Source organism: Acanthopagrus latus, chromosome 19 (genome assembly GCF_904848185.1).
Source record: "Acanthopagrus latus isolate v.2019 chromosome 19, fAcaLat1.1, whole genome shotgun sequence".
NCBI classification, from domain to species: domain Eukaryota; kingdom Metazoa; phylum Chordata; class Actinopteri; order Spariformes; family Sparidae; genus Acanthopagrus; species Acanthopagrus latus.
This window is the reverse complement of record NC_051057.1, coordinates 7,712,139-7,737,396: the sequence shown is the minus strand read 5'-3', so window position 1 is coordinate 7,737,396 and position 25,258 is coordinate 7,712,139. Positions and strand designations below refer to the sequence as shown.

The 25,258-nt window shown below is 40.5% G+C and overlaps 2 protein-coding genes across 6 annotated transcripts in view; one reads left to right on the top strand and one right to left on the bottom strand.

Moving 5' to 3' along the window:
* idi1 (isopentenyl-diphosphate delta isomerase 1) overlaps window positions 1–3,812 on the bottom strand; it is a 7,132-nt gene extending 3,320 nt beyond the window's left edge. The window contains exons 1-4 of one of the 3 annotated variants that reach the window (XM_037078392.1): window positions 3,680–3,812; window positions 1,827–1,981; window positions 204–376; window positions 22–114 (exon numbers count right to left, since the gene is read on the bottom strand). In XM_037078392.1, coding sequence (XP_036934287.1) covers window positions 22–114; window positions 204–376; window positions 1,827–1,978 — 418 coding nt within the window. In that variant the 5' untranslated portion in view covers window positions 1,979–1,981; window positions 3,680–3,812. Of the gene's footprint in view, window positions 1–21; window positions 115–203; window positions 377–1,826; window positions 2,012–3,245; window positions 3,392–3,679 lie in introns of those variants that run through there. The other 2 variants (XM_037078394.1, XM_037078393.1) reach the window with 2 other exon arrangements.
* Window positions 3,003–25,258, top strand: LOC119008292 (WD repeat-containing protein 37-like). Of its 3 annotated transcripts, none has more exons than XM_037078389.1 (14): window positions 3,003–3,183; window positions 4,552–4,841; window positions 6,916–7,012; window positions 7,116–7,211; window positions 8,907–8,971; window positions 13,145–13,283; window positions 13,788–13,859; window positions 14,106–14,150; window positions 15,061–15,137; window positions 15,234–15,468; window positions 16,005–16,146; window positions 21,769–21,903; window positions 22,407–22,521; window positions 22,604–25,258. In XM_037078389.1, exons 2-14 carry the CDS (start codon window positions 4,689–4,691, stop codon window positions 22,733–22,735), a joined length of 1,503 nt encoding a protein of 500 aa, XP_036934284.1. In that variant the 5' UTR covers window positions 3,003–3,183; window positions 4,552–4,688; the 3' UTR covers window positions 22,736–25,258. The 3 variants fall into 3 exon arrangements, with proteins under 3 accessions (XP_036934284.1, XP_036934285.1, XP_036934286.1); XM_037078390.1 differs by lacking the exon at window positions 3,003–3,183 and adding an exon at window positions 3,456–3,740; XM_037078391.1 differs by lacking the exon at window positions 3,003–3,183 and adding an exon at window positions 4,023–4,179.

Genomic DNA, 25,258 nt, shown 5'->3' with positions numbered 1-25,258 from the left:
GGTCAAGGATTTGTCACCAACCTGGAAAAGTGATTTTGGCGTCTGATCGCTGTTGTAAGAGCAGCTTCTCTTCACTGTTGAAGATGAAGACACTGAAGGCTCTGTGTAGTAAACCTGGTACAAAGAAAACAGAAGATGATTTACCATAAGTACAAATCTGTCTACTAAAGGCATGACAGATTAGCATGGTAGACGCCGGGTACCTTTGTCGATGTTGGAGTTGAGGTGGCAGTTCTTCTTTGTGTCTGCTCCAATCTTGTGGTCGTCCTCATCGATGAGGATGCACATCTCGGCCAGAAGCTTAACCTGCTTCTCGTCAAGGTGGTCTGTGGTTATCTCAGGCATTCTGATCGCAGACTGCAGGTGTCTGGCTTCACTGTGGCAGGGTATACAGGCAGAAAACAGTGGATAGTTTAGTGTGGACTGACATCGAAACGGAAGCTCTGCTCTTTTGAAGATGAAGAGCATAGTCGACCTGCTGAGGACGGCTGTGAGATGCTGTTAAAAACTCTAGAGAAAGCCAGTAAGTACACATTGAGTTTTATGATAATTTTACTAACACATTACAGTTAACATGACAACAGCTGATGTGGAAAAATGTCTACTTTCTCATACAGAGTCACATATAATCACACTACCAAGGAAGAGGCAAAAAGATGTGGTTTAATCTTGGTCGATAACATATCTGCCTTCTGTCTTAACCTCCGGACTCAAAGCCTCCTTACATTCAGGAGGCCAAGTGTGAAGGACCCTGAAGTTGGCCATCTGTGTTAACTGACCATGTCAGTGCAAAAATTAAACATTATTACAATCAGAACAAAATCAGAAAATGTTGCAAAATGCCCACAAAAGTTCTTAGTGCCAGGACGGATGTCTTCAAATTAGGGGTAGCTTGATTATCGGCTCTGGATGATTATCAAGTCCTACAGTCTGCATTCTAAGATTATTTATATCGGAGTTTCTGTCAGATTGCAAATAAAATAAACTTACCATCAACAACAATATGGGATTGGTAACATGTAACAATAACTATATCCTGTAAACAAAGAACATTCTGAATCTGCAAAATAATTAGTAATTAAATGCATCAAATAATGAAGTGGATATAAAGTGGCAAATAATGGAAATACTTGCAGTAAAAAAGTAGAGTACCTAAAAACTTTTACTTGAGAACAGTACTTGAATAAATTGTACTTTAATTTTTCAGTTTTCAGTCTCCTTGATTAATAATAATCGGCACTGGTCCTGAAAAGGCTCATCAGTGGACCCCTACTTCAATTTGCTGTTTTTGTGTATCCAAAAGTTAAAAACCCACAGATATCAAAGTATAATGACAAAAAAAATCCAGCCTTCTGATTAGCTGTCTTTCCTTAATACATGGCAAAAACAAATAACTGTCAAAAGTTCATCTAGACTACTGTTAATGAGTTATTAGTTTCATTGCTTATTGTGATGTGTTCCACTTGATGCCACAGCCTGGCTCCAAAGTTTACAACGTTAGCATGTTACATTAATAAAGCGTTAGCTGCAGCTTGCCTTAGCTGCTGTATGCCGAATTAAAGAGAATATGTTCAGGCTTCGGGCTATTCTGAAAGTGCGTACTTCAACCGAGACGCAAAGCCACAGCAAGAAGAAGACTTTTTTTGTTTATATATAGAATTTAACTTGACTACCGTTCAGTATGAGACAGCCCTCACTACCGTTCAGCTATCAATAGCACAGACAACACTCAGCTTATGGTCAGTAGGCTTACGTCTGGCTTTCCTGTCTTTAACCTCAAGCCATGCCTTGTAGCGTGCTCAGAGACCCGGGGAGCCATGTCTCACCTGAATATAGTTCTGCGGCAGTCTGTAACGGCTGAGCGGTTGTTTCTGAGCCGTGTTGCAGCAGCAGCAGCTCTTCCAGGTACGTTTGATTTCAGCACGGACGCTCCCTCGCAGGACACCATCCGCAGCACCGCCCACACAGCCCGCACCATCGCCTGACCAAAACAGGAAACCAATCACAAGGACTGAGGGTGTGGGTGTTGGTAAGAACCGGACAAGAGTCCGTGCAGTCCGGCTCGGAGGATACCTGGGGACTGAAAGCCTGCGGTGCTTTAATACCATCAAAGGGGCACTATATAGTTTTAGAAAAAGCAAACTCTGAATTTTAATATGAATAATCTTATTGAGGTAAAAATGCAAACTCAAATATATTTATTTTTCCCATATCTGAATAAAAATAAAGTCCCCCAGAGCACTGTCTGGAGCTTGAAAGGTGGCAGGGTCCGCCAAATAGAGCAGTCAATGAAAATCAGATCAAAAGATTAAAATTTCTTTGCCCAAACTACACAGTACACCTTTAAACCCTTACACATATGTTTTACTGTACACTTTAGGACCGTAATTATTAAGTTTGCTTCCATCCCTTAGGGCTGCACAGTTAATCAAATTTGTTTTAGTTCATTGAATGATCTAGAAAGATAATGTAAAAGGAAAAAAAATAAAGGCAAAAAAGCATATGCTCCCAGACTCCCAAGTACCATCTTCAAATCGGTTGTTCTGTTCCATGAACATTCATTAACTCCCGGGTATTCACTTTAAATTGGTGAAAAAAAAAGCAAAAAAAAGAAATGACATACAATTGTCATACAAATTTCACTTGATAAATGAGTTAACTTATCCAGATTGTGGTCACATTTTTTCCAGTTAATAGTTGAATTAACTTCCAAATTGTTGAAGCACTGGAATAATTTCTAACAAAGTAACCCATCTCGTTTGCCATCAATTTCTTTTTATTGCTTTGCAACCAACCATTGATTTCCATCAGCTTCACAATTAAGAAACACTATTTTGTGATGAGAGACTTATCATGTTTGACTACAAGACTACATTTACTTTATGCTACAAGTAAACTCTAGTAAGAGTATGTACGGTTACCAACAAAGTCTACTTCATGTATAAAAAGTAAGTATTTAATGCAGTAAAGTGACTCCTGGGAGTGATCTACTGTTGTCTATATTAATATATTATTGGCCATCACTGATGCATTAAAATAAAAGCATGGAGTGTTAATGATCGCGCTTATAGTCCGGTTCCAGTATCCATCGCGTGTTTTCCTCTTAACACTCACTGTCAACACGCCATCAGACCACTGCACAGAACAACCCGCACCACCCAGGCCTGACAACTGGATATATAAGTATGCATTGTCTGCTACGTATAAAGTGTACAGGGAAATGGATGAAACATTCAGTTACTTACAAAATAATCTGCAGTTTCAAGTAGATAAACGACGTATTTTGACTTTGTTTACGACGAGATTTTAGAGCTGAGTGCTGTGGCCGAACAACCTAGCCTTTACTCCCTCCCTCTGAGGTCACGCGTTTTCATTGGCCGTGCTAGTGTGGGTGTGACAGCCCATTGGCTTAGAAAGTGCAAACACAAACCACATGATGCGGAAGTCGGTGTACCAATAAAATGCGTGATGTGTCAAAAAAATTGGATTGAAATTGTGAAAACTGTGAAATATTAACGTGTCATTGCCGACCACCGGCAAAGTCGTACGCGAACTGCATGTCGAGATAAATAAACTGACCTGTTCACATCATTTTATATCGCCCTTCTCTGAAGCTGCTTTGTAGCATTAGCTTCCGCAATGAAGGTGATAAGCTATGTGGCAGCTAGCTTGCACTTGCCTGTAACGTTAGCTGATCTCTAGACCTCAGAGCCAAGTATGAATCCGAGGCAGTGACAGCGGTGAGTGACCTTCCTGTGGCGCTTAACTAGGAATCATTTCGGTGATGGGGCACAACTCACCGAACTAACGGCGAATGTTAAGTGTGCACGCGTAATTTGTCACGTTATGTTGCTATAGGTAGATGACGTTAATTAAATACACGTGTTTTGTCCTGGCGCATATCTCAACGTTACATCTGCTATCGGCGTTAAGCCCGTAGTCGACTGTGACGCCAGGTGACACTGATTTGCGAGCTGCCCCTGACGTTAGTTACTGAACTACGCCATCAAAAATGACGGCAGGAACCTCAAAAGTCCAAAAATGAATGTCGTTCCCATGGCAAGGAAGGCCTGGAGGCTGAACTTCATAAACAGTAATGTGAATTTAATGCCTGAACGCGTCATGACACACACGGGCATATTACAGCAGGTGAATCCTGTGAGGCTTCACCGACTAAATGTACGTGACACAGCTTACCACGGAACGGTTTTATATTCTTTTACTGAATGTCCAAACTTGAACGCTTCTTTGCTTTTATTACCAGCGTCGTCTTTCAGAAGCATTATGGGTGGTAGTCACTAAAGTTAGATTAAACTTTTAACCCTAATTTAATTGGTAGGACTGTTCAATGGAGTCTTGAATGATGTTTTTTGAGCAGCAGACAGCACCAACAAGCACTGAAAAAATATGAATAGGCCTGTCTCTACATTTATTAGTTTGTCTCTCTACGTTTCAACTTGAGCAGTTCCTTCAATGACTATGAACCTGAACTCCACTTCCTACTATTTTTCTTTTTTTTTCTTCTTCTTTTTTTTTTTTTTTATCCTGCAGGCAGTTGGTGGCAGCAGAGCAGCCAAATTCAACCAGTGGCTATCTAGAGAGCAAGCCAGCCTGGCCTGTGTTTACCTGGTTCTCAGGTGATAGGTGAGCAGGGGGCGGGGGGCAGGGCCACCCACGCGGTAGGAGGGATGCCTGTGGAGGGCGGAAGCAGCAGCGGCTCTGCCTCGGCTGCCCGTCACCCCAAGCAGAAGCGTAAGGCTCACAGTTTATCTATCCGGCGCACCAACAGCACAGAGGAGAGGCCGCCGGGCATCCTAAGAGGAGACATGCTGGAGGGACAGGTGAGGGAGACACACATCCATGCTTTTGGTAGTCGCTCACACACACACACACACACACACTCCGACAGGTGGAGACAAACATTATGTTTATACAAGATGTACTAACATATTTATTAGGCATGACCCACAGAGTTTTTTGTGGATTTTCTCAAACAATATAAAGCAGGAACTTCTTGTTTTTCTTAATTAGCATTTCTGGTGATGGTGTCTTAGTTGCGATGTGGGACTGTGTTTTCCTCACTCCGAGTACAGTACCAGCCGGTTGAGCAGCATTGCTTTTATTCTCACCTCGGGTGTTGCAACGTCTACAGCTCCATGCTACATTGTAGCTACAGGATCTTACCTTGGTTTAAACTTCAACATGTCAGTACTGGGTAGACTTGACTTGACAGTCACCAAACCTTTCGTGAGGGGCCTGGTCTGGATGTCCATGCTGGTTACTGATTCAGTTTTGTTAAAACAAAGGAAGCTACTGTGATCACAGCCATCAAGTTAGTGATTAACTCTGTCCAAACAGGGTATTTAAATTGGAGCCACAATTGATTTATCTCTTCCAGAAATGGGAAGACCGTAAACCTTTTACACAAGCAGGCATTTCCTGATGCAAACCAGCAGCAAACTGTTGAGCTTCTTCACTGCTGAAATAGTCAGAAAAGCTTTGTTGCTGCTGGATCTAGAGCATCCTGTTTGGTAACACTTGGGAGTTGACTGTTTAATGACTCTACTGATCCCTTATCTCCCAGATGTGTGTGACGATCAAGTGTTTTAGTTTGTATAATCATGTGTGTCTGTTGTGGCAGATTGAAAGTAAAAACTGTGCCTTTGTCATGATCCAGATATTGGGTCAGTGTATTCGGTCTGAAATAATATGATGCTTGGTTCTATCAGTATTTCCCAGACTTAGTTTTGGCCATGGCAGTCATTTAGCATTTACTTTCTCTGCTGGACAATGTCCTTGGATCATCAACCACTAAAACTAGAGCTCAGCTTGCACTTGTCTGTTGTCTCATCAAGTTTTAATATGGGTCGCTTGTCAAGGTCTGATTAGTCTTTTCAGCAGCCCTTTTTGTGTATTGGCAAGACATGCTGGCTCTGTTCATGTACCTGGTCTACCCCCCCACGGCACTGCACGCCCAGGCAGCTTTACAAAGCCATACATAAAACACAGAATGCGTTTTCTTCTGCACTTTCAATGCTGTCATTATTAGCCTGCATGCACTGCTGGTTTTAGTGCCAGAACTAAGCAGCTTTGAATTCATAAGGGCTGCCTGTTGTTTGCTAATTTAAAAAGTGTGTTGACATGCGCCGCTGACAGAACGGTCAGGCGGTGAACGTCACTGTGGCGAACTATCGGTTTTGAGCTGGCGCCAGGAGAAGGAGTGACAGACAGTGAAGTGTTTGGTTTCCTGGTCTTTCGGATGTCTAGAGAAATGAGCAGCAGCTCTTGAGGCGGGCTGTCAAATGCAGCCTTTCTAAACACATTGTTTTCATGGCAGCCTTTTACTTCTCGGTGCATTCTAGTTGGGTGTAGACTGGTGGTCGCTTCTAGGAGTTCAACATGGAGGTAAGACAGTCAGTTGAAATGAGTTTGACTGGTTGGACCCTGACTGTTGTGTGGTTGGTCAGTAGTTTCTTGTTATGTAGCCCAAAATGTGGCGTAGCATAAAGTTTTCATACAATTGGTGGGTGATTTAATCAGGCAAACATACAGGCTGTGTTTGACAGGAGATAAGAGAGTTGCTTTTAATTTGTTTAAGTGGTGTGTGTGTATTTAATGAGTCACCCAAATGTCTCTGTGGTATAAGATACTTGTTTGTCATTTTAAAATTGTGTTTGTGCCAATCAGCATATTTAACCAATTTAATTTGGTTAGCATTCAGATTTTTAAGAACCACTGACTGTATCGATCACTTTATAATTAAAAAGAGACTGTCATGTTTGCGAGGATCTGGAGTGAGGGCACTTTGTCACTCTTGCTTCCCACAGCAGCTTGATTTCTCAAGTTATAAACCTAAATGTTATCTTATTGTCAGGTTTGTTTATTGTATTATTATTTGCTTGTGTCTGTGTCCAGGACTCCAAGCTGCCCCTGTCCTTACGGAACAATCTTCTCGACCTTTTCGGCCAGATTGAACGGGAGTTTGAAAATCTCTACATTGAAAACATCGAATGTGAGTGATGTATTTAGATTTTATGGGCACATACCTGACTGTATTGATCTTCACGTGTTGACTGACCAACCATTGTATGCTTGTCACTGTGCTAACATTACAGTACGCCGGGAAATCGACTCTCTGAATGAGCGTCTGACCGGAGATGGACAGACTGTTGAAGGAGGAGACCCCACCAAGGCAGCTCTGAAAACAAAAGGTACAGTGTTTCCTTCATAATCTGTTGGACATTTCAGTACAGTTCACAGATGCTTCTGCTTCTTTGAACATTTAAATGGAAAATGTTAATGGGATTGATTTTGATTTCATTACATGGTAGCTGTAAAATATTCCCTGTAAATTGCATAGTTTCAGCTCTTTAGCCAGGTAAACAAGTCAATACAAACAATACATTGTTAAAAGCTAAAGAAAAAAAGTCCCCTGAAGTGTTTCCTGTATATGATTCATATTATATACAGATACCACACTATATATTTTCCTGATCCATCAATTAAAAAAAATGTCTATATATCTATGGAAAAAGAAAAATCCTCACAAGCTGGTCTGCGTTAACATTGTGCACTAAGTTGATTACAATAGACAGCATTTCCAACCCCACCATATTTGATAATCTTGAACTTAGTTTCAAATGATTTTTGGCAAGAGACTTGAGACAAAAAGTGGTAAGATGTTCTCTTTAACAACATTTCACTGATGTCAAGTAATTTGTCCTCTGTTTAAATTGGACTTAGATCTTTGTTCAGAACCAGATTGCATTACAGGGATGTTTCATCAAGTTAGCTCAGGAAAGCAGGGCTTATTGTAAATAGGACTGCAACAAACACTTACTTTCATCCTTAATTAAACACTTGATTAAAATATAAATTGTCAAAAAAAATTAATCACAATTTCCCCAGAGCTCAAGTGACATCTTTAGATTTCTACTTTTGTCCAACCAACGGTCCACATCTAAAAGACTCTTCATTTACCATCATTAAGAAGAAAGAAAAGCAGCAAATCCTCACATTTAAGAAGCTGGAACCAACAATTATTTGCCTGAAAAATGAGAAACAATTAATCGTTTATCGAAATAGTCAACTTATTTTCTTTCGATCGACTTGTTGATTAATTGAGTAATCATTGTGGCTGTCTAGAATGAGCCCAGCAGAATTAAACTTTTTCATAAAGCCACATCAGAGCTGATGAGATTCAATTCAAGCCAGGGTTAAGAACTGATTGTTCAAAAAACCTCAGACATCAGTACAAAATGTAGCCACAGAAGAACACATAATTAACTTATGATGAGGGTCAACTAAATAAAAACAGTTAAAACAACGGCAGTTAACAAAACAAGAAAAAAACCTCTGCAGAATGCTCTAGGTAAGCCGACTTGGGCTATCCCTTTTGCTCTTTTATGAAATGAATTTCATGTGTCAACAGGAAGTTAAATTTTAATAATTGCATTGTATTTAAAATCACATATGTTGACAGGAATTATGTCCAGAAAAAATATGACTTCACATTTAAATACCCAATTTTAACTGTCAAAATGTGATACATGTACTGCAAACTACAAACCTACATACCTGACAATGGCCATGCTAGTCTAGAGCACAGGTTCCTAACCTTTTTGGACCAGACAGGCCTTGTGATGTGTGAAAAAGTTGACATTTCCTGGTAAATAAATGACAAAACACAATACAGCACAAAAGTGGCAATTGTATCAGCCGGCCCTCTGGGTTTTCACGGCCTGGTACTGAACGACCCATGCCTTTGTAGTATTTTTGTTATTGTTGAAGTGTGCGCATTTGCAGTGACACTTGATAAGACCATTAGTGTAGCAGTGAAACCAATCAATGAGTTTGTCCCTCAATGGAAAATTTCATACAGTTTGCTTTGTCTCTCCATCACACAGCCAGCCACAGCACCAGTCAACTGTCACAGAAGCTGAAGACAACCTACAAAGCCTCTACCAGCAAGGTATGTGGCTTCAGATACGTTAGCCTGTTCTGTGTTGGGATTATGTTAACAGACTATCAAAAGCCCCTTTGTTGCTGAGTGAGTGAGGTCATGATATGTAAAGAGTGAGTAAACAAAATGAATTGTGACCTAAACTCATTCCTGTTAAGTTCTCATGTTTAGACTTATAGGGGTAAAGGAAACTTGATTTTGAGCATTTATCACAAAATGATATTTCCTTTGACCTGTTCCTTTTTAATCTCTTGGCCATGTAGCGGTTGTACACTTTCCACGGCAAAATAGGTGGACCTCGCAACTTCAGTGTGGCCACATGGGAGTTGTGGGGAGGAGATTCATGGGTAACTTCCTGAATGCTCTGTTTGTCACTAAGCATTGTGGGGGCAGCTGTGGGCTGAGTCTGTTTTTAACGGCAGTCTGACCTTGACTCCTCATCTCTTCTCTGCTCTGCACCCGGTTGCGAGTCACTTGGGTGAATGGCTGCAATTGTTTAAAAAACAAACGAACAAAAAAAGCAAAATACATTTGCAGAGTTTCTCAAATAGATTAACTTAATACTAGGAGGCCATGATGTATTACTCTAAATCTTCCACCAATGAAGCAGCACCTTCAAAAAACTTGAGTCCCTCTCTACCAGCTGTGTCAAGATGATATGTAAGTGTCAATTGTCAAGATCTCAAAACAAATAACTGACATGGAATTATACAAGTTTGTCCCACATTACAAGAGGAGTTTGTCAGGAGTCAGAATGGTCCAGTTTAGACACACTGGCCTCAAACTTAGCAGCATTTGGTAAAAAAAAGGCCTCTTTGAACAGCTAAATGAATATGTTCATTTGCTTTCTTGCCAAGAGTTAGTTATTGATTCAGCTTTGACGTTTATGCTAAATGGGAAGGTAATGTAACTAGTCACTCAGCTTATCTTAGTTTAGCATAAAGACTGGAAACAGGGTTAAGCAGCTACCCTGGCTCTATTAAACGTAAGAAAAAAATCTGCCCACCAGCACTGCTAAAGATCACAGATTATCATGTTGTATCAGCTTGATTACGCCTTGTTTCAATGTAGTTTTGTGTTTAAAAATGTTCACTTTGGTGGTAGCTTTTTAACAGAACGTACGCACTTTTGTGCCACAGGAAGTTAGCATAAGAATGAATAAGCTAACTGGTTGATCAATGTGATAAAGTGACAGCATATGTAGCTAACATTACGAGCATGCTAACTGTATAACCTATAGAGTGCTTGCATAATTTAATAGTACATCTTTAATGGCATATTTCACAATTAGGCCAACCTCCTAACAAATTATTAATCCATACAAAAACTGAAGTGTGCCAGACTGTTTCCTGTTCAGAACCAACCAATTGGTGTCTCTGCTACTTGCCTGCAACTACTCCCTGGCAAGAAATAGTTTAGCATACAGTGTAACTTCCATAAAACAGCAAATAGGTTTTTAATTGTACACATAACTCAAACAAGATATATCATGTACATTTCCAGTGTTATTACTAAGCTAACAAGCCGCTGGCTTTCCCAAAATGTGGAATGTGGGATTTCGTTTGCACATTTGAGTGAAAACTAAAGCGTGAATAATGATTTTGGTGCACCGTTGCAAATGACTCAAAGTGCATCTTAAACATGCAGTGGCCAAGTTTTCTGCTTCAGCATATGATTATAAAGTTAATGCTGAATGCACAGTGTTTGTTTACTTTGGTTCCCTTAAAACCTTGCTATCGCTTTACAATTTTGTCTGCCACTCAGATCACCCTGGAAAAGAAAGGTTAACTCATGATCCATACAATAATACCAATAGGAAGCGCCAGGAGGGAAAAGTTGTCTGTTAGCTGTCCAAATTCTTTATTTGTGATTTGGTATATTTTTCAACTTCTCATCTCCATTCTCGTAGTTTCAGCTTTACCCTAAAAATTTCCTTTGACAGAGCTTGACATAGCATGTCTTCAAGGCAGAGAAACAATATGAACGCAGCCAAAGTCTGAGCTAGATGAAGAGTGGTACACAAATTCCTCTTCTGAATTGAATATTGAAAAAGAGGATACACAGGATCAAGGGAGGACTTCTCAGATTAACCTCCTGACAGAACTAGCTGCTATATAATATACAGCTAACATGCCAGCTGGCTAAGAGTCGTGGCCAAAACTAACTGTATTAAGGCTGACGGGACTCTGGAAACTAATGATCTGCACTAACTTCATTCTCAGATTACCTTGACTGGAATGGGCTATTCTTCATGATGCTCGCAGCTTATTGTGGTTTGGTGACATGAAACAAATAAGTTAATATTTTACTGTTAAGTGAATGTATACACAGCGGACAGAATGCAAACATACATTAACACAGTCTGACAAGGGGGAACCAGATGCTTTGCCGCTGCGTCTAATTACTACCAATGATCTCAGCTCATTGCTCTGGTCAGCCGTCTGCCTGCAGCAGCATGTTCAGTACAGGTTGTGATCACTTTCTGACAATTGAAACTATGATTCATCCTTTAATTTGAACATCTGGATGCCTGCAGTGACTAAAGACCATATGTAACCAGACCTGTAGATATTTTTAGAGGTGCACCACACATGTCAGTGCACGGTGGCAATCTATCCTTGCCACAGCGATACTTGAATTGGCATACAACTTGACTGACCCGGACAGTCTTCACATAAAGTCTTCAGTGACACACATTTGGTGTAATTTTAAACCACAAACCTTTTGGCAGTTTGATAATCATCCTCTATAAACACACACACACACACACACACACACACACACACACACACACACACACACACACGTTACCTTTCAAGGGCCTGCATGACAGCTTCCAGGTATGGAAAGTGGCTTGAATCTGCATTCTGTCTATTGGCCAGCAGGGGGAGATTGTATGGGTTGCAAAAAGATGTCCAAATGTATGCAAGTTAATGAGAAAATGACCCTACTTCTTACTTGATTTATTGCCACGGTAAACAGTTTTCTTATGACTTTATGGAGTCAATTGCATGTTCCAAGTCCTCTTCAGTAAATAATGGTGCCTGTTAGAGTCAAATAGATGATGAAGCATGTTTGGTTTAGGGTGTGGCTAACTTGTGATAGACAAGTGGCTGTCACAGAGTGTCCCTGGGTTCTCAGTCAGATCCAAAAACCAAGATGGCCACAACCTTCATTCCAAAACTGAGGCAACAAAATCAAATATCGCATTTGAATGGGTGACGTCATGTCACTTTAATGATAGGAGTAGAACTGAAACAACTACAAACAACCATAATATAACCATAGTATAAGAATATGACAATATCATGTTAAGGATATCAAGTGATTGTTTTGTATGCTTTTCAATATGTTTAACAAACTCAGCTATCTAGTGTGGAAAAATCCCCCAAGGTTCACAATGAAATATACACAAATCATCCGTCCATGCATTTCTTTTGCATTTATCACATTTTGAATAAATGTATGAATATGTGAAAGCTTTTCCTGCTGTCAAAACAGAGAGGAGAAGTTCACATAGTCGGTGTAAAAATGGCCCAGGAAGAGAAATGAATAATAAGTTGATCATGTCGAAATGTTGCATTTATAATGAGGTGGGCCAATTAACAGTTTGAACAAATAATTCATCTGCAGCTGTAATTGCTATTCATTATTCTGTGGTAAACCATCTCTCTGCAAAATTATTCTACTGATCCATAAAAATATCTCTTCAGCTTTGTATTAATTCTCACTTATTAATTTTAACCTTATATCTCCGTCAGGGTCTTGCAGGAACAATAACTCTTTTTTTTTCCAAAGAGCTGTAAGGCTGTCAGCAGGTTTTGATCTGATGTTCTGAAGTAAAGTTAGCCATGCAGTCAAAAGTGAGCCAATTTCATGATTCCAAAAAGTCAGACAGTTAATCCCACAGAAAGCTGCCTCATCTGTTCATTTATTATCACAGACCAACTGTATAACTAATCATTTTGTCTCTTAGTAAATAAACCCAGTAGGTTCAGTTGTTTCTGTCACTCTTTCATATAAGGCCGTGTAAAGTATTCCGCTTGCCCATCAGTTCTAAAAAATTGTACTGTAGTTATTTTGATATTACTTGGCCTTTAATTTAAGGAAAACTATGTTTCATTCAGAACACTTTCTGCATTACTTGTTTCTCCATCACATCCTCCTCTCCTCCCTGCTCAGATTGTGTCCAGTTTTAAAGCCACCACAGGGTCCCGGGCTTTATGCCAGCTGCTCAAGGAGTACGTGGGCCACCGAGATGGCATATGGGACCTCAGTGTCACCCGGACTCAGCCAGTGGTCCTGGGCACAGCCTCCGCAGGTACACCAAGTCACTTTTCTAATTAATTAATCATGTCATTGAGTGCAGCATTGTTCCATCCACAGCCTACATGCTGCGAGGAGGTTTTCAATAAGAAGGATTAGTCCATGCTAAAGGGGTAGCTTGCGATATTTATATCATATCACTGTCAAAGTAATTGGTGCAATTAGCAAAAACTGTAAGCACAGTTTAGATGATTGATGGCAATTAAAAATTGTCAAAAGTAATTCTCAAAAAGGACCCAACTTTAATAGCTTTACAGTGTTATTAAACATGATTTCCATCATCTGCCATCACAATAAACTTCAGTAAGCTGCTCACTGTGTTTGCTTATATCCTTCTGTACACAAACTCACCATTAAGGGGTCCACAAAAAATTTCAGACTAAATCTAACCAGATAGCCCACTGTTTAAATACAGTAATTTACAATATAACATAATTTCCTGATTACTAGAGATAATGTGAATGGCTTCATGCTGTCTATCCCTGCTGTCCTCTCACAGATCACTCAGCTCTGCTGTGGAGTATAGAGACTGGGAAATGTCTGCTGAGGTATGCGGGCCATGCAGGATCAGGTAATGGTTCATAACAGACTTAAATATCTTTATTTGTCTACAATCATGCAGACACTTCAGAGTATATTATGAGATTGGTATGTACAGCATTCATACTTTGTATATTAAGGTTAAAAATGGTTATTGTTTTTTAAATGAATCAGTTGGACCTAAATGGATGACATATATGGAGCAAGTTCTGTCATCCCAAGTTCTGTCATCCCAATTAGATATAACATCATTTCATTTTTGTTCCCTGGTCCACAGTCAACTCCATCAAGTTCCACCCCACAGAGCAGATGGCCCTCACAGGTATGTATTTGAATGCATGTGTGTTTATTTTGTTTTGTTGAGAGAGAGATATATATATATATATATATATATATATATATATATATATATATATATATATATATATATATATATATATATATATATATATATATATATATATATATATATAAAATATAAAATCATTCTTACCAAAAGTTTTGGAATCAAACCAGTAGAATGCATCAACAAAATCCATTGGGGCAACTCCTGAATACCAAAGTCAACGTCAAAGTTAAGTGCTTGTTTCTGAGATTGTTGTCCTCAGTGCCTGACAACAGTTATGAGATCAGTTTTGTAACAAGAAACACAAGTCTCATTCAAGGAGACATCTTTCTCTGAAATCTCACCAGAGGTGAATTGGTGCAGGAAGACAACAGTGGAAAGAGTTGGGGAGAGCAGTTTGGACTTTACCTAGAAGAAAAACAAGTGAAAACAACTGATTTTGACAATCTAGATGAAATGTAACAAATCACCTCGGGAGACTTTTCCTTGAATGAGACTTGTGCATCTGGTTACTTACTCTTAAACAGAAGATCTAATTCTGTCAGAACCATATTTGTAATGTTGTCAGACACAATAACAATCTTAGCCTGTCAGTGGCAAACACACTTTTCGTGGACGCAACTTTGACAGTTGTAGCTTGCCCCAAAGGACTTTGTTGCAGCCATTGCAGCTGTGTTGCAGCTGCCAGCTGAGGTGATCTACTGGAGCAATTCCAAAACTGTTGGTAAGTATGAATCATCTAAACACAAAAACATCTAAATATAGGGCCCAGGTCAAAAAACTTTTGAATTCCCCTTTAATATTCAATATTTTGGTTATTTTAATGACTATTAGTATGTAGACATGAATGTGTTGTGTTTGCTGATGTGTACTTATGTTTCCACAGCCTCTGGGGACCAGACATCACACATCTGGCGCTACATGGTGCAGCTTCCTGCACCGCAGCCACCACCAGATGTCAGTGTGAGTAGCTTTGTACTGTTTTGTGCTTGAATATCTTGGAATATGATGTATGTACATTGGCTGAACTACTGTGTGCCTCTGATTGTGCCTCCACAGGCTCCATGTGATGACGACCAGGACTCGTCAGACAGAGAAGAAGGGGAGGTGGATGGCGAAGGGCCGTGTGAGGTACCCACTGTCCGGGTCCCCACAGCAACCCTGAAGAGCCACCAAGGTGTAGTGATTGCAGCTGATTGGTTGGTGGGGGGTCGCCAAGTGGTGACAGCTTCCTGGGACCGTGCTGCCAACCTGTATGAGGTGGAAACATCTGAACTGGTTCATGCACTCACTGGTGGGTAAACTGGCTGATACGTTATGGTATATTGCAGTACGGTGTCTGTTGTCTTCATCTTCTGGTAGAGATTTTTTATTTTCAGGTTTTTACGTGAACCTGTTTAATACATAGACCTTTCAGGTTCATACTTTTATTTTGGATGTGTACTTGAACATTGTTTTGAGCTTTAATTTGTGCATTATTTTCTAATGCTTTCCATTGTTGCAGCCCCTCCATTTACCCTCAGTCTGAAGGCTCAGCATGAGCTCTTTTCTCAGTCAAAGCAGAAAAGTCTACTCTGATAGGTCAGTTCTCACAGGCCTGAGCAGGTTCTGCCCACCGTGTTTCCTTATCACCTCTACCGTTTTTTTTAACAACAGGTCTGCATACCCAGGGTATGACTTCGTCTGATGACACCACGACCATTTAAATGCACAGTTTCTAAATGTGGGCTGTGTGCATTTCTCCGTGGATTAACTTTCTACAAAATGGCGCCTTTAATGACATAAAAACCATAGGGTTCACTGTGTTTACTATTGTGATTCTGTGTGCAGGACATGACCAGGAGCTGACCCACTGCTGCACACACCCTACCCAGCGCCTGGTGGTCACTTCATCCAGAGACACCACCTTTAGACTGTGGGACTTCAGAGACCCGTCCATCCACTCTGTCAACGTCTTTCAGGGACACACTGAGTGAGTCTTTCCAACACCCACACACACTGTTCAACCCTCAGTTAACCATTAGTCAATGATACTTAAAAGTTTTCACAGCACAAGTAGTGGCTATTTGCTCTAGTCGTTATTTTGCCCAGAGGGTGGTGCTGTAACATCTCTCTAGTCTAGTCTAGTGTGAATCAATCCAGCACTTTCTTTTTTTCCCCTTTTTCCTTTTACAGTACCACATTAATTTACAGACCCTTTTGCTCTAAGCCAAATCCTCCACTTGCCTCTCATTCATTACTGAGCACTTCTCCTCACTTCGACGGTTTGCTTCTCTTTCTCCCCTCTCCTCCTCTCCCTACCTCACTCTCTCCCTCGCTCTCCTGTTCATTTATCTGTCCGTTTCTGCGTTAATCCCCCACTCTGTGTAATTTGGCACTTCGCTCGCTGTTAACACTCAATTGCAGACGCTCATTTCAAAACGATGACTGTCTGGCTTTCAATGGCAGCCCTTTTTAAAGGCGCAAGAAGAGTGTGTGTGTGTGTGTGTGTGTGTGTGTGTGTGTGTGTGTGTGTGTGTGTGTGTATGTGTGTGTGTTTATGTGGATGTCGACATGTGTGTGCTGGCTGGCTGGTACTCTCTGGCAGCCTTTGATTGCAAGTGGGGGGATTACATAGAGCTCATTATGTACGACCCCAACATGTATAATTCCTGCAGATCCCACTCTAATTCTCTCCCATAGACAATTGTTGTAATGAGATTAAGCACCAGTGTTCCACAGTTAACGACAGCCCTCCTCCTTTCCTTCCCTCCATTCTTCTGTCCTTCCCAGAAGGCCATCGATAGTCTTTAGAGTGAAAACTTACTTGTCCCTCAGTGGTGCATTAAAAGCGGCTACCAACGCAGACTGTCTCCTATTCTTAAAACAGATTAAAAAAATACTGTGAGAATAAAGGCTGAAGAAACTACTGTTTAGCAGCAGTGTTCGTGAGTAAGAGTAGCGCTGCCTCTTGTCATATCAAGTGCTGTGAGAGTGGGCTGGTAATAATGAGGAACCAAACTTGAACTGGCTTGTTGTTTATCGGCAGCTTGTACGTCTGGGGCTGCAACTAAGAATTATGTTTATTATCAAGTAATCTACTGATTATTATTTTTTTATAATATATAACACAGTCCTGCATGATGCCTTAGGATGTCTTTGAGCCTAACTTCCCAAGAATATTTTGTTTGCTATAATTAAAGAAAAGGTAAAGCAGTACATTTTCACAGATTTGGGAACTTGGAACTGCTGTAAGTTTTGGTATTGTTTGCTTAAAATGAAATTTTTACTGTCAAGTAGTTGCAATGACTGCAGCTAGCTTTTGTCTTGATCGTCTCAGTGGTTAATTGAATAATCATCTTTTTCAGTGGCAGTGATCCTGCTATAAACATACTGTTTAACAGTAAAACAGCCCTTCATACACTGCTTAGTGTCATAATCTACCAAATATTTTCTGAATGAATTCTCTAGAAGTGTGTATTTGTTTGGATGTAAAAGGTTGCTTGAACAATCACCAAATACATAGTTTACTCATCCCCATGGTTTTTCCATTTTCCAGTTTGTGAACAATTTTTGTTTTAACCCGACCCTACAACAATAGCAGATTGCCATTTCCAGCTAATTTTCCAGAATCTCCAATGTGGTGTAATGGCGTGGCATAAATGGCATAATCTCTGCATTCCTCCTGTGGAACTAGCAAAGAAGAGGGGAGTGTGAATGGTTTAATAGGCAGAAGAGGTTGAGAGCTGGAGGGGAGGCAGCCTCTCGTTTCCACCGTCTTCACTGGCAATTACAGCTAACACTTCCTGACAGTGAACCGCGGCAGCTAAAAGTGCAGCATACACCCTCGATCCCACCACCCCGCCATAATTGCAGAGTAATGACAACTGCACGTGAGCTAACAAAAAGACAGAGCGCAAACAAGAAGTGACAGCAGACTTGCTCTACAAAACGAATGCCATGTAACGTTTGTCTCTCCTGCCATCGACGACTTTCGTAGACATTTGATTGCAGTTGATAGAAATGCTCGTGTGTGTGTGTGTGTGTGTGTGTGAGAGTGAGTGTGAGTGTGTTGGGGGGTGTCTCTGTGCAGATTTGACATCCTGTCTCTGGAGGAATACACCAGCACTTAGCAGGTTCTCAGCGACTGTCAGGTTTGCTGCAGCATGGCAAAATAACAAAGTGCTCCAAAACCTCTTAGTCGTCTCTACCTGAATTGTTTCATTTACATTTTCCCTTTTAGGCATTCGGCTTATGCTGTCATCCACTTACAATGAGTACATTGTAGTTTTCCTTGAGATTTTCATAAATTCACACATCAATCAGTACACACTCATTAGGTGGGAGGATGAGGATCAAAACCACAGTGGCAGAATACATACTTCAGTTTGTGTGGCTATAAGACATTAAAGGTGCAACATGTGAGAATTCACCACCTGTCAAATTCATGCCCCAAGCAAATAGGGAGCATCATATAACCAAAGTTACTGCTAACTGCTGCCAGCTATAGCTGCCGTCAGTTAGTTAGCTCAGTTGGCCATGCAGCTAGCAGTCCTATTAGCTGACTCTGCCTGAGCTCTACTGTTTGAGTATTGTCTCTTGATGTACAAAATTTAACAAGACAAGATAGGCCAGAGGTCAGTTATTTTAGTTCATTTTAAATGTTATAAGCTAGAATTCATAAGAATTGCATCTTCGAAGGCAAACAACAGTCCTAGTCTGGTGATTCTTGGTCGCTGCCTGTAGGTCCTTTTTGTTTTGCATTGTCAGTAGACCCATTTTTGGATATTTGGACAGTAACTTCTTATATAATAGTCAGCAGTATACAGTTTCTTATATCTTTCTCATATTCTTACATGTCCTACATTTCATGTCACACTTAACTTTCATAACATGACAGAACAAATGTCTTAATACAGAGGATTTACTGAATTACGAACAATTGTACAAATACATTCTCCTGTCTGGCCACATCATTTCACCCACCTCACATCTGATATTTACTCTTGCAATCCACAAACGATAAGAAATTAGACATCATCGCCGGGCTAACTAAAGATAGCAGTATTCATTAATTTGATTACTGTGTGAAAGCAGCCTGAAATTCATACACTGCTGTGAGGCAATGAGCTGTGGATGTTAGAGTGATTATTTTCACTCGAAGAGTGTAAAACTGACTTTAAAGAGCTTTCATCTCAACAAAGACAGGGCGATTTGAAGCCATAATTGCACAAAATTTGAATAGTCGCTTTTATTAAAGTTTTTTTTTTATTAAAGTTTTTTTTCATTGAGGTGGCTGATGCTGTAGTTGTGACTGACAGACAGTAAGACTCGCACTCTAGTATGACCTCAGTGTTGGCTGTTAGTCAAAAAGTTTGGGGATGGAAAACATACAGAGGTACTTTGTCTCCTCCTGAGTGCCTCATCTTAACAGTTTCTGTAATCTTAAAATCACTCATAACCCTTTATGGTTCTATAGGACCTTTTGGCTTTACGTTTGGTGTAACATTCAGCTCACATTAACGTCTCTGGCTGCAGAGATGTCCCATGATCCCCCTCTTCCTTGCAAACTCCCCAAGTCTACCATTCACTGCGAGTCTTGACCTTGGCTGTCAGACACACTGCAGAGATGCCATTAAGTACCACTGAATACTCCCCTCCCTCCTCACCACCCATTCTGAAAACCCTTTAACCTTAATCAACCTTTTAATCAATTACCTTGTCTGATTACACTCCCCACACACCTCCCACCTAGCACAACTCCTATCTTTGCCTCCCTCTGTCTCTCTCTACCTCTTGTATTCCCAGGTGGGCTGTACCCTGCAATGTCAGAAGGTGCCTGTAACGATACAGCAGTTTCCTTGAGCCTCGGCCTCTCCAATAGCACAAAGTTTGGTCCCCTAATTAGCCCTTAATGCCATGTCAATTTGAATTAAGGGGGAAGCCAGTTTTAGAAAGAAAATCTAGATGTGGACTCTAGACAGTGTGTGTGTGTGTGTGTGTGTGTGTGTGTGTGTGTGTGTGTGTGTGTGTGTGTGAGAGAGAGAAGTGACACCACGGAATTCTTAATCAAGAATCAGCGTCGTCTTTTTTCTTTTCTTTTTTTTTTCAAGCTTCCCCACTTGAATGAACAGGAAGAAAAGGGAGAAGGGGAAAAAACCCTCAGAGGAGAGACTGACATACAGTAATAGATTGGAAATATTAAAGGTCTATTAAATGAATGGCTAAGCCTGACCTCAGCGCTATCATGTGGAGCAGCGCATCACGGCTGGTTGGATAAAGGGCGCGGGAGGAGGGGGATGCTGTATGCATATAAAGAACATCTCTGCCTCCAATCTGCCCAACATAGCTGAGGATGTGATGTAGTAAAATATATTGTGTATTGGGCATTATTTACCTGACATCTACACTCGCATTAGACTTAGAAGTGCAAGAGTAAAGTTGACAGTGATAAGAACCTTAACCACTGGAGGTCAGCAAAACCAAGATTTCCAGCTGCTGTTTGGCAGAACTAGCCAGAAAAAAAAACAAATGGGGTTTTACTGTTAGTGGTAGTGTTTTATTGTTTGTTTTACTGTTTGTAAAACACTGGCATGTATCATGTAGATTATTATAACATAATATAGGGTATTTATACAAATCATATGTGGATACTTAATTATCTTAATCATGTAGTTGCCTAAATGTACAGTGTAGTTCTTCTCAGCGGTCAGCTGGTAAATGCTTCATTGGAAATTGCATTTTGGTGGTGGCAGGATGCATGAAGTTGTGATTTGATTTAAAATAAATCCACATTGTGTTAAAGAATAAAAATAGAAAATTAACATCCAAATAGAATTTCAGTTTGGCGCCAACAGTTAGTTGCTGGAACCCGGTGACACTGCATTTGAAACTATATAATATTTTTTCGTGTGGTTATCCTAATATTATATGATCATGAAATGAAGTCACTATGAGTACCTGAAACTTGATGTAGAACTTTGTAAGAGCAAAGCAGAAACCGTCTTTCACAGCGTCTCAGCACCTCATTCACGTTGATGGTGTGAACCCTTTCAATTCATTCAATCCCTCAAGTTGCTTTGACACCTCAAATACTTGTGTGATAGGGATTTGGCCTGTATGCAAGTGTGATCCTGTCTACATTTCAGTTCTTCATTGTTTCCAGGTGTTAGCTTGTAATTGGAAGTCACATTACAAATCAAGAACCGCACAGTGCTCAACTTCTGGTGTTGTACCTGGCAGCTCCTCTCTTGGTTCAAGTAGTCTCAGTGCTCAAGTTGATCTTAACATATCACTGTGCCACATGTGCGGATCTGTCTCATCTTGTAGGTGTATGAGTAATTACAGCGTCTGTAGGAGAGGATGATTAGTGTGGTTAAAAATAAGTATTCACTCCTAAAAGGTTTTTAATTTACCGGAATTAGAAAAAAGTGGAAGCACTTTTGCTTATCTTTTCTATCAGCTATCCTCGTTGTACCTGAACGGGGTTGTCTAGTACAGTGTCAATCTCCTAAAAGTGACTCCAGTTTGAACAGACTGGAAGAAGGGAGCGTATGTATTCTCTGTCCAACAACTTGATTCCCTTTGTGTGCGTCTGTGTGTCTGTCTTTTGTAGCACAGTGACGTCGGCAGTATTCACGGTGGGTGACAATGTGGTTTCCGGGAGTGACGATCGCACCGTCAAGGTGTGGGATTTGAAGAACATGAGGTCGCCCATAGCAACCATCCGCACTGACTCAGCTGTGAACAGGTAAGTGACAAAGGAGGGTAGTGACAGCAAGAGAGCTAAAATCTGCAGGTCCACTTGTTGCTGCAAGAAGGGATTTTCTTTAAACATGTTCTGTTTGGATATTCTAAATTTAGCTTAATTCAGAAAGTAGTATTTTCTGATTATAACATGGGATATGCCAATATCATACAGGTTTAAGGAGCATTTTTTGGACATGTGGATTTGGACATTTGGAAAATGCTTCCCAATTAGGTTTTTACCAAAGTTTGCATAAGCAGGATTCAGAGAATTCCATTGATAACAATATTTGTGAACCATGACAGCTTTAAGAAATTACAATGGCCATCCGTTGGCATTGCAGAAGTTGTTTATCATGACAGTGATCCTCAGGCTACAGAAATGTAAAAGGCCCTTCTCCTATTTAGGGGCAAATTGCCCAAAATATGAAGTCAGCAGTTAGAATAGTGAAAAGTGAAATACTGACAACATATCGGATTCAAAGTGAGCGTGATCTGATCTTTCAGGATAAGCGTCTCTGCCAACCAGAGGATCATCGCTCTGCCACACGACAATCGACAGGTCCGACTGTTTGACATGAGCGGAGTGAGGCTGGCCAGACTTCCTCGCAGCAACAGAATGGTAAGAATGGGAACACAAAGTGGAAGTGCATGGCTGGTCAATCAGCATTATTGAAACTAACTTTTTGAACATGTGCTCGCAGGGACACAGACGGATGGTGTGTTGTACAGCGTGGAATGAGGAGAACCAGTCGTGCAACCTGTTCACCTGCGGCTTTGACCGACAGGCCATTGGCTGGAACATCAACATACCTGCACTGCTGCAGGAGAAGTGATGCAACTGACACACGCGCATCAACAAACACACAGTAGCGTAGGAGGTGGTATACATAAACACTGTAATCTGTGGCCTTGCACATGCTAGCATGTTGGAAGTGTGAAGCAGTTTACTCATCATGTATTTCATAGATGTCCAGCTTCTGGGCTGTGAAGAACATTGTTCATTATCACAATTACTGTATTGTTGCTTTCCAGGATACAGCTATTGATACTGATTGATAGCACCGGATGAAATACTCTGTCTAACCAATATGTTCTTGACTAATTGTTTGGTCAGTGGAAGTCAAAAAAAGTTTCTCAAAGCCCAAGATGACGTACTCAGTTGTCTTGTTTTGTCCATCAAAAGATATTTTACGGTCATCTGATTTTTTTGTTTTTCTTTTTAATTCTGGCATATTACCCCTGTAACTATTGCAGCTCTAGTCATTCATTGTCTACACTTGTATTTGAAGCTGCAAAAACATCACCTGGTGTCAAGTGACTGACCACTTCCAACATTGAGTGGTGTGTATGAGGCCACAGAGCCGATCCCCTGTATTTGATCCTTTCACTTATATAGCATGAATCGTGAATTGTGACATGGCTAGATTGAACCTGTCCTCCCTAGCCTTTTTCCTCTTTTAAAGTACAAAGTATATATATTTGACTCCACAGTCATAGGCTGCTGCTCACATCACTGTCGTTTAGTTACTGCTGAATGGTTGCTCCTGCATGTAGATAAAAAAAACCTGTTTTGTGAATGTTACTTGTAAAGTTGTGAGAGATAAAATTCTAATGCCAGGAGAGTTTGTAGAATATGATACAAAGATGTTCTGTATATATTATGTCGTGGCCTCATTAAGCGACTTGTGCTGCAGGTTGTCGCTAGTTTGTGGATTAAGTGTCTTTACGGTTATCTACCTTTCGTGGGTGGAGTTTGGCAGAGATAACGCGGCTCTGTTCATTGTTTTTATCCTTTTAGTCAGAATATTTCTTATCATGGAGCAAAACATATCATATCAAGGCCTGCCAGATGACCTGCTGTGTCATTCAGTTGTCTTAAAAAAATGTTTTCACACAGGATCAGCTGTCCTGTCTGAAAGTCTCAAAATCACTCATTGAGATTTGAGTCCTTGCCTGTTACCTTTGATGCTTTTCGGTTCACACTCAGCCTCCATATTTTCCAGATTTTGTTTTTTCACACGTCTGATACTGTAACTCTGCCTTGTTCCATGTTTACAGTAAGATTTCTTTTTTTTTTTAAGTGTACCTCTATTCTGCAAAGTGTCAAGAGCATAGCAATAATGGGAAAATGACAGCACTTCTTTTGCTCACAAATCTTTTGTAGGTCTGTGAATGGGATGTTATCATATTCTAATATTCGCTACATGTTAAAGGTGTAGATATTACTACTTTTAGCCATAATATGCACCCGTATTTCCCTGTGTAAGTGAATCACTTCCTCTTCACCCCCCTCGCCAACTCTGAGCCCTGCGTTGCTGTAATGCGTCATCCTCAAGTGACTTTTGTTGGTTACTGGTTATTTCTGTGCTTCAGTAACAGCCTGTCAATATGAAGTTAGAGTGTTTGCACTTTGCATTGAACCCTTAGCCTTGTACGACCTGTTGCACCTCTAGCTGTAGATGCCGCTTTTTCAGTCTGTGAGAGGCTTTATCCAAAACACAGAAGCAATAACCCGGCTCCTAAATGTTTCTGGTGCTCAGAGTGAAGCCCATTTCCGTTTTGGAAATCAGTGGATACGACTTGAAATCTGCACTGAATCTCAGTTTGAGAATTATAACTAGATTTGGGTTGAACGTCATCAAGGAAACTCTATTTGTACTTGTGCAATATCCGAAACATGAAGTCATGCTGTAGTTTTTCAACATAAAGTGTTATTTCAGTGCTGCATATCCCATAATCTTACATACTTGTGTGACAGATGTAGATGTAGCTCAGTGTACATAGGTTTGAATTACTCAGCCAAAAGTTGGCTTCAGGCTACACTTCACCGCTCCTTCGACCAACAATGGAGTGAGGATGGATTTTGAAGTAGCATGAGCCTAAAAAAAAAAAATCTAATCAACTTATTTAAATGCCTTACCATTGCATTAAAATTGTGCATTAGCCTTATCCATCTGAGCATCAATGCACTTTTCCAAATGCTTGTTAAATAACTAATTGTGTTCCACTGCACAGTGCAGATAGGATTTTACATTCCTGCTTCATTCAGGGAACTCAATCTCTCGCCCACTGATATCAATGTCATTTTAATCCGCAGGTAGGAAAGGCGAGTCCGATTCGCACCCCGCGTGAATTCTGACTCGGAGGAAATATGATTTTTGGATTGATACATTAAATTATTACGTGCCAGATCGGAGGGGTAAAAAAAAAAAATACAGTGGATAGGCTTTCGCTTCATTGTCGCAAGTCATATTCACCTCCAACTTCATTATGTGATCTACTTTACATACTTTATTGTGACGGGTACGTGCTCTCTGACACTTTCCAATAAAAACGTGTGATTTCCTTTTCCAGTC

Bases quoted from the DNA above. Each gene is read 5' to 3' on its own strand.
- LOC119008292 (XM_037078389.1), top strand. From the start codon at position 4,689: ATGCCTGTGGAGGGCGGAAGCAGCAGCGGCTCTGCCTCGGCTGCCCGT. The intron at 13,284-13,787 runs GTACACCAAGTC...GTCCTCTCACAG, and splicing joins CCTGGGCACAGCCTCCGCAG to ATCACTCAGCTCTGCTGTGG. The intron at 15,138-15,233 runs GTGAGTAGCTTT...GTGCCTCCACAG, and splicing joins AGCCACCACCAGATGTCAGT to GCTCCATGTGATGACGACCA.